Source organism: Monodon monoceros, unplaced genomic scaffold (genome assembly GCF_005190385.1).
Source record: "Monodon monoceros isolate NGI ecotype Baffin Bay Population unplaced genomic scaffold, NGI_Narwhal_1 Super_Scaffold_12, whole genome shotgun sequence".
NCBI classification, from domain to species: domain Eukaryota; kingdom Metazoa; phylum Chordata; class Mammalia; order Artiodactyla; family Monodontidae; genus Monodon; species Monodon monoceros.
In genome coordinates this window covers 51,769,482-51,784,246 of record NW_021703768.1, presented here as the reverse complement: position 1 = coordinate 51,784,246, position 14,765 = coordinate 51,769,482, and the positions used below count along the sequence as shown (strand labels likewise).

The 14,765-nt window shown below is 38.3% G+C and overlaps 1 protein-coding gene across 3 annotated transcripts in view; it reads left to right on the top strand.

Annotated features, from left to right (window-relative positions):
* Positions 1-14,765, top strand: part of SREK1IP1 (SREK1 interacting protein 1) — an 80,228-nt gene that overhangs the window by 40,467 nt on the left and 24,996 nt on the right. For all 3 annotated transcript variants that reach the window (XM_029218031.1, XM_029218033.1, XM_029218032.1), the window contains exon 4: positions 12,407-12,479. In XM_029218031.1, the coding sequence (XP_029073864.1) occupies positions 12,407-12,479 (73 nt within the window). The remainder of the gene's footprint in view (positions 1-12,406; positions 12,480-14,765) is intronic.

Sequence of the window (14,765 nt, the reverse complement as noted above, 5' to 3'; positions counted from 1 at the left end):
TTTGAGTCTTCTCCCTTTTTTTCTTGATGAGTCTGGCTAATGGTTTAGAAATTTTGTTTATCTTCTCAAAGAACCAGCTTTTAGTTTTATTGATCTTTGCTATTGTTTCCTTCATTTCTTTTTCATTTATTTCTGATCTGATATTTATGATTTCTTTCCTTCTGCTAACTTTGGGGTTTTTTGTTCTTCTTTCTCTAATTGCTTTAGGTGCAAGGTAAGGTTGTTGATTCGAGATGTTTCCTGTTTCTTAAGGTGGGCTTGTATTGCTATAAACTTCCCCCTTAGAACTGCTTTTGCTGCATCCCATAGGTTTTGGGTCGTCGTGTCTCCATTGTCATTTGTTTCTAGGTATCTTTTGATTCCCTCCTTGATTTCTTCAGTGATCACTTCGTTATTAAGTAGTGTATTGTTTAGCCTCCATGTGTTTGTATTTTTTACAGATCTTTTCCTGTTATTGATATCTAGTCTCATAGCGTTGTGGTCGGAACAGATACTTGATACAATTTCAGTTTTCTTAAATTTACCAAGACTTGATTTGTGAACCAAGATATGATCTATCCTGGAGAATGTTTCATGAGCACTTGAGAAAAATGTGTATTCTGTTGTTTTTGGATGGAATGTCCTATAAATATCAATTAAGTCCATCTTGTTTAATGTCTCATTTAAAGCTTGTGTTTCCTTATTTATTTTCATTTTGGATGATCTGTCCACTGGTGAAAGTGGGGTGTTAAAGTCCCCTACTATGAATGTGTTACTGTCGATATCCCCTTTTATGGCTGTTAGTATTTGCCTTATGTATTGAGGTGCTCCTATGTTGGGTGCATAAATATTTACAATTGTTATATCTTCTTCTTGGATTGATCCCTTGATCATTATGTAGTGTCCTTCTTTGTCTCTTGTAATAGTCTTTATTTTAAAGTCTATTTTGTCTGATATGAGAATTGCTACTCCAGCTTTCTTTTGGTTTCCATTTGCATGGAATATCTTTTTCCATCCCCTTGCTTTCAGTCTGTATGTGTCTCTAGGTCTGAAGTGGGTCTCTTGTAGACAGCATATATATATGGGTCTTGTTTTTGTATCCATTCAGCCAATCTGTGTCTTTTGGAGGGAGCATTTAGTCCATTTACATTTAAGGTAATTATCGATATGTATGTTCCTATTCCCATTTTCTTAATCGTTTGGGGTTTGTTATTGTAGGTCTTTTCCTTCTCTTGTGTTTCCTGCCTAGAGAATTTCCTTTAGCATTTGTTGTAAAGCTGGTTTGGTGGTGCTGAATTCTATTAGCTTTTGCTTGTCTGTAAAGGTTTTATTTTCTCCATGAAATCTGAATGAGATCCTTGCTGGGTAGAGTAATCTTGGTTGCAGGTTTTTCTCCTTCATCACTTTAAATATGTCCTGCCACTCCCTTCTGGCTTGCAGAGTTTCTGCTGAAAGATCAGTTGTTAACCTTGTGGGGATTCCCTTGTGTGTTATTTGTTGTTTTTCCCTTGCTGCTTTTAATATGTTTTCTTTGTATTTAGTTTTTGACAGTTTCATTAATATGTGTCTTGGCGTGTTTCTCCTTGGATTTATCCTGTATGGGACTCTCTGTGCTTCCTGGACTTGATTAACTATTTCCTTTCCCATATTAGGGAAGTTTTCAACTATAATCTCTTCAAATATTTTTTCAGTCCCTTTCTTTTTCTCTTCTTCTTCTGGAACCCCTGTAATTCGAATGTTGGTGCGTTTAATGTTGTCCCAGAGGTTTCTGAGACTGTTCTCAGTTCTTTTCATACTTTTTTCTTTATTTTGCTCTGAAGTAGTTATTTCCACTATTTTATCTTCCAGGTCACTTATCCGTTCTCCTGCCTCAGTTATTCTGCTATTGATCCCATTTAGAGTATTTTTAATTTCATTTGTTGCGTTGTTCATCATTGCTTGTTTCATCTTTAGTTCTTCTAGTTCCTTGTTAAATGTTTCTTGCATTTTGTCTATTCTATTTCCAAGATTTTGGATCATCTTTACTATCATTATTCTGAATTCTTTTTCAGGTAGACTGCCTATTTTCTTTTCATTTGTTAGGTCTGGTGGGTTTTTATCTTGCTTCTTCATCTGCTGTGTGTTTTTCTGTCTTCTCATTTTGCTTATCTTACTGTGTTTGGGGTCTCCTTTTTGCAGGCTGCAGGTTCGTAGTTCCCATTGTTTTTGGTGTCTCTCCCCAGTGGCTAATGTTGGTTCAGTGGGTTGCGTAGGCTTCCTGTTGGAGGGGATTAGTGCCTGTGTTCTGGTGGATGAGGCTGGATCTTGTCTTTCTGGTGGGCAGGTCCACCTCTCGTGCTGTGTTTTGGGGTGTCTGTGGACTTATTATGATTTTAGGCAGCCTCTCTGCTAATGGGTGGGGTTTTGTTCCTGTCTTGCTAGTTGCTTGGCATAGGGTGTCCAGCACTGTAGCTTGCTGGTCGTTGAGTGAAGCTGGGTGCTGGTGTTGAGATGGATATCTCTGGGAGATTTTTGCCGTTTGATATTATGTGGAGCTGGGAAGTCTCTTGTGGACCAGTGTCCTGAAGTTGGCTCTCCCACCTCAGAGTTACAGCACTGACTCCTGGCTGCAGCACCAAGAGCCTTTCATCCACACGGCTCAGAATAAAAGGGAGAAAAAGTAGAAAGAAGGAAAGAAAGAAAGAAAGAAAGAAGGGAAGGAAGGAAGGAAGGAAGAAGGGAGGGAGGGAGGAGGGAAGGAGGGAAGGAAGGAAAGAAAGAAGATAAAATAAAGTAAGATAAAATAAAATAAAGTTATTAAAATAAATATAATTATTAAGAAAAAAAATTTTAAGGAAAAGAAAAAAAAAAGGACGGATAGAACCCTCGGACAAATGGTGAAAGCAAAGCTATACAGACAAAATCTCACACAGAAGCATACACATACACACTCATAAAAAGAGGAAAAGGGGAAAAAATAATAAATCTTGCTCTCCAAGTCCACCTCCTCAATTTGGGATGATTCGTTGTCTATTCATGTATTCCACAGATGCAGGGTACATCAAGTTGATTGTGGAGCTTTAATCCGCTGCTTCTGAGGCTGCTGGGAGGGATTTCCCTTTCTCTTCTTTGTTGTCACAGCTCCTGGGGCTCAGCTTTGGATTTGGCCCCGCCTCTGCATGGAGGTCACCGGAGGGCATCTGTTCTTCGCTTAGACAGGACAGGGTTAAAGGAGCAGGTGCTTCGGGGATGCTGGCTCACTCAGGCCGGGGGGAGGGAGGGGTACGGAGTGCGGGGCGAGCCTGCGGCGGCAGAGGCCGGCGTGACGTTGCACCAGCCTGAGGCGCGCCATGCGTTCTCCCGGGGAAGTTGTCCCTGGATCCCGGGACCCTGGCAGTGGCGGGCTGCACAGGCTCCCCGGAAGGGCGGTGTGGATAGTGACCTGTGCTCGCACACAGGCTTCTTGGTGGCGGCAGCAGCAGCCTTAGCGTCTCATGCCCGTCTCTGGGGTCCGCGCTTTTAGCCGCGGTTCTCGCCCGTCTCTGGAGCTCCTTTAAGCAGCTCTCTTAATCCCCTCTCCTCGCGTACCAGGAAGCAAAGAGGGAAGAAAAAGTCTCTTGCCTCTTCGGCAGGTCCAGACTTTTCCCCGGACTCCCTCCCAGCTAGCCGTGGTGCACTAAACCCCTGCAGGCTATGTTCATGCCGCCAACCCCAGTCCTCTCCCTGCTCTCCGACCAAAGCCCGAGCTTTGGCTCGCATCCGCGCCCACCCCGGCGGGTGAACAGACAAGCTTCTCGGGCTGGTGAGTGCCGGTTGGCACGGATCCTCTGTGCGGGAATCTCTCCGCTTTGCCCTCCACACCCCTGTTGCTGTGCTCTCCTCCATGGCTCCGAAGCTTCCCCCTCCGCCACCCGCAGTCTCCGCCCGCGAAGGGGCTTCCTAGTGTGCGGAAACCTTTCCTCCTTAACAGCTCCCTCCCACTGGTGCAGGTCCCGTCCCTATCCTTTTGTCTCTGTTTATTCTTCTTTCTTTTGCCCTACCCAGGTACGTGGGGACTTTCTTGCGTTTTGGGAGGTCTGAGGTCTTCTGCCAGTGTTCAGTAGGTGTTCTGTAGGAGTTGTTCCACGTGTAGATGTATTTCTGGTGTTTCTGTGGGGAGGAAGGTGATCTCTGCGTCTTACACTTCGCCATCTTCCCCTCGTTAGATACTAGTCCTTTTTTAGATGCCTGGTTTGCAAATATTTATCCCAATATGTAGCTTTTCTTTTCATCCTCTTAATAGGTGTTTCACAGAACAATAGTTTTTTAATTTTGATAAAGTCCAATTTATTAATTTTTCCTCTTACAGATTGTGCTTTGGTTTCAAGTGTAACTCCTTGCCTGTCTCTTGGTCTCCTTTACTTTTTTGTAAAGTTTTTATAGATTTATATTTTACATTAGGTCCATCATCTATTTGATTATTGTATAAAATGTGAAACTTAGAGCACTTAGTATTTTGCTTAAAAATGACCACTTGTTCCAGCACTATTTATTGAAAGGCTATCTTTCTTCCATTGAATTGCTTTTTTGCTCTTGCCAAAAATAAGTTGGTCCTATTTGTGTTGGTTTGTTTCTGGGCTGTCTATAATGTTCCATTGATCTATGTATCTATCCCGCCACCCCGTCTTGATTAATGTAGCTATATAATAAGTCTCAAAGTTGGAGGGACTGATTTTTTCTACTTTATTCTTCTTTTTCAAAATTGTTTCAACTACTTTAGTTTCTTTTCCCTTTCATATAAATTTTAGAATAATGTTTATATCTACAAAGAATCTTGCTGGAATTTTGATAGGCATTGCCTTAAAGATGTTTATCAATTTGGGGAGAATTGACACCTTTACTGTGTTGAGTATTCCAACCCATAAATCCAGTATGTCTCTCTGTTTATTTAAATCTTTGATTTCTTTTCTCAGCATGGTGTAGTTTTAGGATTATACCTATAAATTTTTTTTGAAAAATTGTAAATGTTTTTTTTTCTTTTGTTGTCTGCATGTTCATTACAAGTATATAGAAGTACAAATGACTTTATGTTTATCGTTTATCTTTGCTAAACTCACTGATTAGTTCTAGGAGTTTTTGGTAGATTCTTTGGAATTTTCTATGTAAACCATCATGTCATCTGCAAATAAGAACAGTTTTATTTCTTCCATTTTGATCTGTAAGCCTTTTGTTTTCCTTTCTTGATTTATTGCTATGGCTAGAATTTATAGCACTATGTTGAAAAAGAGCAGTGAGAGATGAATTCTTACCTGGATTCCAGTCCTAGGGGACAAAACCATACAGACCTTAATGGTTAGCTGTAAGTTTTTTTGGTAGCAGCTCTTTATCAAGTTGAGGAAGTTTCCCTCTATTCCTATTTTTAAAGAGTTTTTAACATGAATGGGTGTCAGGTTTTGCCAAATGCATTTTCTGCATCAGTTGATATGATCCTACAATTTTTCTTCTTTAGCGTCTTAATACAGTGGATTACATTAATTGATTTTTGAATATTCAACCAGCCTTGCATCCCTTGAATAAATCACACTTGGTCACAATGTATAACTTTTTTTTAATTTTTATTTTTATTTTTTGTGGTATGCAGGCCTCTCACTGTTGTGGCCTCTCCTGTTGCGGAGCACAGGCTCCAGACGCACAGGCTCAGCGGCCATGGCTCACGGGCCTAGCCGCTCCGCGGCATGTGGGATCTTCCCGGACCGGGGCACGAACCCATATCCCCTGCATTGGCAGGTGGACTCTCAACCACTGCGCCACCAGGGAAGCCCTAGATTCTGTTAATTTATGGTGTTGTTGAGTTCTTCTATATCCTTGCTAACTTTATGTGTAGTTTCTGTCAGTTGCTGAGAGAAGGATGTTGAAGTCTCCAGCTATCATGGATTTGTCTGTTTCTTCCTTCAGGTCTATTGTTTTTGCTTCATGTATTTTTCAGCTCTGTTGTTTGGTGCATACACACTTAGGATTGCTATGTCTTCTTAGTGGGTTGAAACCTTTATTGTTATATAATGTCTGTCTCTCTCACTGGTTATTTTCTTTGTTCTAAAGTCTGTTTTATCTGATATTAATATAGCCATTCTAGCTTTCCTTTGATGTTTGTGTTACATCTCCATTTCTGTCCTTTTGCTTTCAGTGTGCCTATATCATTATATTTGAGGTGAGAGCCTTATAGACAGCATGTAGATGAGTCATATTTCTCAATCCACTCTGCCAATTTCATTGGTATTCTTTTGAAGTTTAATATAATTATATATTAGGGCTTAAGTCTGCCATTTTATTATTTGTTTTCTGATCATTCTGTATTTTTATTTCTCTGTTCTTTTTTTCCCCTACCTTTCTGTGGGTTCCCATGGAGTATTTTTTTAGGATTGTCTATAGTGCTTTGATTTCACTATAGTGTCACTTGAACACTTGTACAGTTCCATTTTGATGTATCTGTAGTGTCTTTGAATATATCCATAATGTTTAAAATTTTTTCTGTAGTGTTCTGTATAACATTTTCAATGGTTACTCTAGGTATTACATTATGTACACGTAATTTATCATAATCTACTGGTGTTGTCATTTTACTAGTTCAAGTGAAATGTAGAAACCTAACCTCTCTTGATGTACTTTTACCCTCTCCCATTTATAGTCATCCTCAATATGTTCCCTGCATACACATAGAACCACATCAGACACTGTTATAGTTTTTGCTTCCACCCTCAAACAAAATTTAGAAATTCAAAAGAAAGAAAGCCTGTTGCACCCATATTTTTGCTTACTGTGTTCTTTCTTCTTGATGTTACAGCATTTCCTTTCCTTTAGATAACTTCCTGTAGCCATTCTTTTGGGGAATGTCTGCTGGTGACAGATGCTTTTCGTTTTCCTTTATCTGAGAACATCTTGATTTCTTTTCATTTTTTTTTTAACATCTTTATTGGAGTATAATTGTTTTACAATGGTGTGTTAGTTTCTGCTTTATAACAAAGTGAATCAGTTATACATGTACATATATCCCCATATCTCTTCCCTCTTGTGTCTCCCTCCCTCCCACCCTCCCTATCCCACCCCTCTAGGTGGTCACAAAACACCAAGCTAATCTCCCTGTGCTATGCAGCTGCTTCCCACTAGCTATCTATTTTACATTTGGTAGTGTATATATGTCCATGCCTCTCTCTCACTTTGTACCAGCTTACCCATCCCCCTCCCCATATCCTCAAGTCCATTCTCTAGTAGGTCTGCATCTTTATTCCCATCTTGCCCCTAGGTTCTTCATGACCATTTTTCTTATTTTTAGATTCCATATATATATATATATATATATATATATATATATATGTTAGCATACAGTATTTGTTTTTCTCTTTCTGACTTACTTCACTCTGTATGACAGACTCTTGGTCCATCCACCTCACTACAAATAATTCAATTTTGTCTCTTTTTATGGCTGAGTAATATTTCATTGTATATATATGTGCCACATCTTGTTTATCCATTCATCTGTTGATGGACACTTATGTTGCTTCCATATCCTGGCTATTGTAAATAGAGCTGCAATGAACATTGCGGTACATGACTCTTCTTGAATTATGTTTTTCTCGGGGTATATGCCCAGTAGTGGGATTGCTGGGTCGTATGATGGTTCTATTTTTAGTTTTTTAAGGAACCTCCATACTGTCTCCATAGTGGCTGTAGCAATTTACATTCCCACCAACAGTGCAAGAGGGTTCCTTTTTCTCCACACCCTCTCCAGCATTTATTGTTTGTAGATTTTTTGATGATGGCCATTGTGACTTGTGTGAGGTGATATCTCATTGTAGTTTTGATATGCATTTCTCTAATGCTTAATGATGTTGAGCATTCTTTCATGTGTTTGTTGGCAATCTGTATGTCTTCTTTGGAGAAATCTCTTATTTAGGTCTTCTGCCCATTTTTGGATTGGGTTGTTTGTTTTTTTGATACTGAGCTGCATGAGCTGCTTGTAAATTTTGGAGATTAATCCTTTGTCAGTTGCTTCATTTACAAATATTTTCTACCATTCTGAGGGTTGTCTTTTGGCCTTGTTTATGGTTTCCTTTGCTGTGCAAAAGCTTTTAAGTTTCATTAGGTCCCATTTGTTTGTTTTTACTTCCATTTCTCTAGGAGGTGTGTAAAAAAGGATCTTGCTGTGATTTATGTCATAGAGTGTTCTGCCTATGTTTTCCTCTAACAGTTTAATAGTGTCTGGCCTTACATTTAGGTCTTTAATCCATTTTGAGTTTATTTTTGTGTATGGTGTTAGGGAGTGTTCTAATTGCATTCTTTTACATGTAGTTCTCCAGTTTTCTCAGCACCACTTATTGAAGAGGCTGTCATTTCTCCACTGTATATTCTTGCCTCCTTTATCAAGGATAAGGTGACCATATGTGCGTGGGTTTATCTCTGGGCTTTCTATCCTGTTCCATTGATCTATATTTCTGTTTTTGTACCAGTACCATACGGTCTTAATTACTGTAGCTTTGTAGTATACTCTGAGGTCAGGGAGCCTGATTCCTCCAGCTCTGTTTTTGTTTCTCAAGATTGCTTTGGCTATTCAGGGTCTTTTGTGTTTCAATACAAGTTGTGAGATTTTTTGTTCTAGTTCTGTGAAAAATGCCAGTGGTAGTTTGATAGGGATTGCATTGAATCTGTAGATTGCTTTGGGTAGTAGAGTCATTTTCACAATGTTGATTGTACCAATCCAAGAACATGGTATATCTCTCCATCTATTTGTATCATCTTTAATTTTTTTCATCACTGTCTTATAATTTTCTGCATACAGGTCTTTTGTCTCCTTAGTTAGGTTTATTCCTAGATATTTTATTCTTTTTGTTGCAATGGTAAATGGGAGTGTTTTCTTAATTTCACTTTCAGATTTTTCATCATTAGTGTATAGGAATGCAAGAGATTTCTGTGCATTAAATTTGTATCCTGCTACCTTACCAAATTCATTGATTAGCTCTAGTAGTTTTCTGATAGCATCTTTAGGATTCTCTATGTATAGTATCGTGTCACGTGCAAACCGTGACAGCTTTACTTCTTCTTTTCCAATTTGGATTTCTTTTTCTTCCCTGATTGCTGTGGCTAAGACTTCCAAAACTGTGTTGAATGATAGAGGTGACAGTGGGCAACCTTGTCTTGTTCCTGAGCTTAGTGGAAATGGTTTCAGTTTTTCACCATTGAGGATGATGTTGGCTGTGGGTTTGTCATATATGGCCTTTATTATGTTGAGGTAAGTTCCCTCTATGCTTACTTTCTGGAGAGTTTTTATCATAAATAGGTGTTGAATTTTGTCAAAAGCTTTCTCTGCATCTATTGAGATGATTATATGGTTTTCTCCTTCAATTTGTTAATATGGTGTATCACATTGAATTGCGTATATTGAAGAATCCTTGCATCCCTGGGGTATACCCCACTTAATTATGGTGTATGATCCTTTTAATGTGCTGTTGGATTCTGTTTGCTAATATTTTGTTGAGGATTTTTTGCATCTCTGTCCATCAGTGTTATTGACCTGTAGTGTTCTTTCTTTGTGACATCTTTGTCTGGTTTTGTTATCAGAGTGATGGTGGCCTTGTAGCATGAGTTTGGGAATATTCCTCCCTCTGCTATATTTTGGAAGAGTTTGAGAAGGATGGGTGTTAGCTGTTCTCTAAACGTTTGATAGAATTCGCCTGTGAAGCCATCTGTCTTTTCATTTTTGAAGAATATTTTCACTGGGTAGAGGATTCCAGGATTCCACTTCATTCTGGCTTCCATCTTTTCTGATAAGAAATGTGCTTTCATTCTAATTGTTTTGCTTCTATAAGTAACATATCATTTTTCTCTGTTTTCAATATTTTTTCTTTGTCATTAGTTTTCAGAAGCTTAACTATGATGTGTCTTGATATGAATTTCTTTGAGTTTATTTTGAATTTGTAGGTTTATGTCTCTTACCAAATTTAGGAAGTTTTCAGCAATTATTTCTTCAAGCACCTTTTTTTTTAGCCTTCTTTATCCTTGCTTTGCAGGACTCTAATGACATAAATATTAGCTCTTTTGCTGTTATCCCACAGGTTTCTGAAGCTCTGTTCTTTTTAAGTCTTTTTTCTCTCCATCATTCAAATAGGGTGATTTATATTGTTTTGTCTTCCTGTTCAGTGATTATTTCCTCTGTGTTTCCATTCTGCTCTTGAGCCCTTCCACTGAGTTTTTAATTTCAGTTTATTGTATTTTTAGTTCTAAAATTTCTATTTGTTTCTTCTTGGATTTTTAAAAAATTCATTAATTTATTTGTTTTTATTTTTGTCTGTGTTGGGTCTTTGTTGCTGTGTGCAGGCTTTCTCTAGTTGCAACGAGCAGGGGCTAGTCTTTGTTGCAGTGCACAGGCTTCTCATTGTCATGGCTTCTCTTGTTGTGGAGCATGGGCTCTAGGCGTGCGGGCTTCAGTAGTTGTGACACGCGGGCTCTAGAGTGCAGGCTTTGTAATTGTGGCACACGGGCTTAGTTGCTCCACGGCATGTGGGATCTTCCCGGACCAGGGATCGAACCTGTGTCCCCTGCATTGGCAGGTGGATTCTTAACCACTGAGCCACCAGGGAAGCCCTCTTCTTTGGATTTTTTTATTTCTTTGGGGATTTCTGTTTTTTCATTTGTTTCAAGCATGTTCATAGTTGCCAATTGAAGCATTTTTATGATGGCTGCATTGAAATCTTTTTCAGATGATTCTAATATTTCTGTCATTGGGGTGTTGTCATCTGTTGTTTAATTTTGTATTCAATTAGAGGTCTTTCTGGTTCTTCATTTGATGATTTCTTTTTAGTTGAAATTTGGACATATATAAAACTCTGGCTTTTCTTTAAACCTTTTGTTTTATCTGATTTTCTCTGGTACCACTCCAGAAGGAAAATTGAGGATGCCAACTTGTTCCTGCCAGATGAAAATAAAAGTTCAGTTTCACCACTCAGCCTCTACCAAAACCTAAGGTGGACACGGCTTCTTCTTACTGCTGGGTGAAGGTCGGAATTTCAGCTCCCTGTGTGGTGCCCCCTGACACCATGGTGAGGGTAGTCTTGTTACCCCTGGGTGACAGTGAAAGCACTGACTTTCATTAGGTCTCTTCTGACAATACTTAAGCATGGAGGGGAGGAGTGCCTCATTACTGCTGGGTGGGGTTGGCAGTCCAGGCTCCTTGCGTGGTCTCCACTGACACTGTTAATGGAGGTCTTATTACTGGTCAGTGGGGATGAAAGTTTGGCTCACCACTTAGACTTCTCAGGAAGGGGGATTGAGATGTCTCATCACAGACTCATGGGGGGAAGTCTGTGTTCTTCACTCAGCCTTTGGTAATATGGGTGGGGGTGGTGCCCCATTTTTTTCTGTGGTGTTTGGCTGGAAATGGCAGTTACTATCTAAAAGTTTCCTGTCACTAGGCTGTCCCTTTCTTGGTCCTTTGGCTAGAGAGAGCAGGCTATTGTTGGGGTATTTTTGTCTGCACCTGTTGATATTGCCAGGTTGCCGGCTTCTTCAGCTGTAAGTCTGGGCTATATAAAGCAAAAAGAAATTTCAGGGAACTCAGCAGTGTGTCGTTTTCTGGATTTCAAGATCCCTAGCTAGTGCCTGTCTTTCCACCTTTTACAGTCTTCTTATGCTTGTTTTTGTAATGTCTGGGGTTTGTAGTTATATTTAATGGGAGGAATAGGAAAAGTACATCTACTTCATCTTCCTAGAAGCAGAAGTTCAACTGATTTTTGACAGAGGTGAAAAGGCAGTTCTGTATAGAAAGAATAGTCTTTTCAGCAAATGGTGTTAGAGTAAAAGAATATCAAAAAAAAGTGTTAAGTGAAAGAAATAAGTTGGAAAATATGTATTATATGCCACAATCCATTTTTCAAATGACATAAAAACTTGGGACTTACATGTAATTATGTTTGTATAAGTGAATGTTTGTGTGTATTTGGTTATGTATAGAGAAAGCCTAGAAGAATACACACCAAATTGTGTATTTAATAAACAAGATAGAGAATAGTATGTATTCTCTCCTTCCGAGATACCAACGACATAAATATTAGATGTGGTTATTGTCCCATGACCTTAGGATTTCATGATCCTAATTTTGCTTGAAAAAGATTTCATTTCTTAAGGCCTGGAATAGTACCCACCAAACTGTCGACATTGATTTGCTTTAGGAATTAGAAATGAAATATTTGAATTTTTTACTTAATGTACTCAGTAGATTTGAAATCTGTATTAAAAGCATATAGTACTTTTATAATGTTTTTAATGAGTAAAAATAATCAAGAAAGGGGACATTGTTACAAAAAAAGTGCAGTATCCTAACAGTGAAATTCACCAACCAACAACCAAAATCAAAAAATGTATACATACCATATTAGTATATAAACTGATGGTGACCTGATTCTTTCCCCTCAACACACAGGAATAAATGAAGAAGAGGAGAAGAAAAAAGCAAAAAGCAAAGAGAAAATCAAGTTGAAAAAAAAAAGGAAAAGGTATTTTTTTAACATTTTTTTTTAAAAAGCAGGACTATGGATCTAGATGGATTATAGAATTTTATTTTTCATGTTATAATCCAGTTAATTTAATGTTATCTTAATGAAAGTTAGGTGTTCAGTTGTTTCTGTAAAATAACAAAATCCTTCATGTCAGGAATCAAAAATAAAGTCAGCACTCAGCCTCCTTAAATTTTCTTTTTTGGAGCAAATCAAGGTATAAATAAATAACAGCCCCGCCCGCTTTTTTTTTTTTTTTTGCATCTTTATTAGAGTATAATTGCTTTACAATGGTGTGTTAGTTTCTGCTTTATAACAAAGTGAATCAGTTATACATATACATATGTTCCCATCTCTTCCCTCTTGCATCTCCTTCCCTCCCACCCTCCCTATCCCACCGCTCCAGGCGGTCACAAAGCACCGAGCTGATCTCCCTGTGCTATGTGGCTGCTTCCCACTAGCTATCTACCTTACATTTGGTAGTGTATACATGTCCATGCCTCTCTCTCGCTTTGTCACAGCTTACCCTTCCCCCTCCCCATATCCTCAAGTCCATTCTCTAGTAGGTCTGTGTCTTTATTCCTGTCTTACCCCTAGGTTCTTCATGACATTTCCACCCACTTCTTTTATGTATTCTATTTGTATTCTAGAATTTTTAAGTTTTAGAACATAAGTTAAGTTTTTAATTGGACGTATGTCTAAATTCTTCACATATATATTTTGTCCTCATATGTATGAATTTGGAGCTTAAATATTTGTATTCTCAAAATATCATTGCCATGGCTAAGAAATTAATTTATTAATAGGATTTATGTACTCATTTGTCATGCTAAAAATACCTTCAGATCTTTCAGAATTCTCATCAGCCACCTATGAATTTTTACTATCAACTCTTTTAACAAAAACTGGTTAAAGAAATTGATCAAAAGACTTAAGAGGCAACTTCTTCCTTGGTTCATGAGTGCACTTTCATTTACACTAGAATAAACATGTACATATAGACACTTTTTAGGGCATTTAGCAGGTAGTAATATCTAGCTTGGACCTTGGTTCTCTGACAGTAGGTTCTGCACATCAGGTGTTGTCACTTTGTAGTTTTTATAGAGCATGTAATATATACATTCTAACACCCTCAGCTACTTTATAAATTGGAAAAGTTAACTCACTTTCAGGTGTTGGGAGTTAATGATGTTTAAGAACTAACACAGGAAGGTAGAGCTCAGTGTATTGTGTACTCTGATGAGTGTATTGTTTAATCATTTGCATTAGCACAGCATGTGGATCGCTTACAGGAGAAGTGAGATTTTCTGTTTCCTTCCAAATTTTCATGTACTGGTTTTAGAGTAACATATTATTTACTCAAGCCTCTCTACCTTGGGCCTCACCCACCTCAGACAGGGCCTGAAATTAAAAGAACTTTTCTAAGTACACTTAGCAAAGGTAACGCCACCTGATGTGGTTGCTCTGCCAAAGTATAACATTCTGCCTTAAAGAGAACGCAGGTCCAGAAAGCCAAAGAAAAAAGTGCAGGCCGAGAAGCAGCGCTAGTTAGAATGTAGAGGTCAAGCAGGTCTTTAAACAGGAAAGTAGGCAAGAGTTGAGAAAAAGAGTTGAAGAGAGTGCAAGAGAATACATGAGAAAATAAGCTCAGGAGATGGCCAGAGTCTGAGAAGATGGACATGGAAAAGGAAGGAACACAATGTTACAGAAACGGGGGGAGGCTGAGAGTCCCTGATCAAGGAAGGCAGTCAGGGAATTCACACAGTGAGTCACTCTACAGACACAACCTTGTAGTCTCATGTTGTTTACTTTGCCTTCTACTGTATGTCTTCTAGGTTTTCTTAGTTTGGGTTTTAACTTCTAATGTTTAGATCACTCAGCTATCTCTGGGATGCCTTTTAGATTTTAAATTAACTCAGTTTCTGTTCAGTCACACATATTTGGGGTCTGGATATTGTTGCACATCTTTTTATACATCTCTTAAGAGAGATGGGGTTTTTTCGCTTTTTGTTATTTTTCATTAGAGGAAAGAATTCTACAGTTTATTTTCCCAATTTAGTATTTGAGTAATATAAGAAAAATAAAGTATAATGATAAGTTATTCTCATTCATTTATATAGAGTATACATTTAAAAGCATTCTTTCTGTAACTAGTAAAAATTATTTCAGAATGCAAGTGTTCATCTGTATCACTCTGCATGTAAAAGAATCAAGTACTTTAACTTGAAAAATAAAATAAAAGTGCTTTTATTTTGCTAATTTTCAACTTTCATTCATTTATACGGA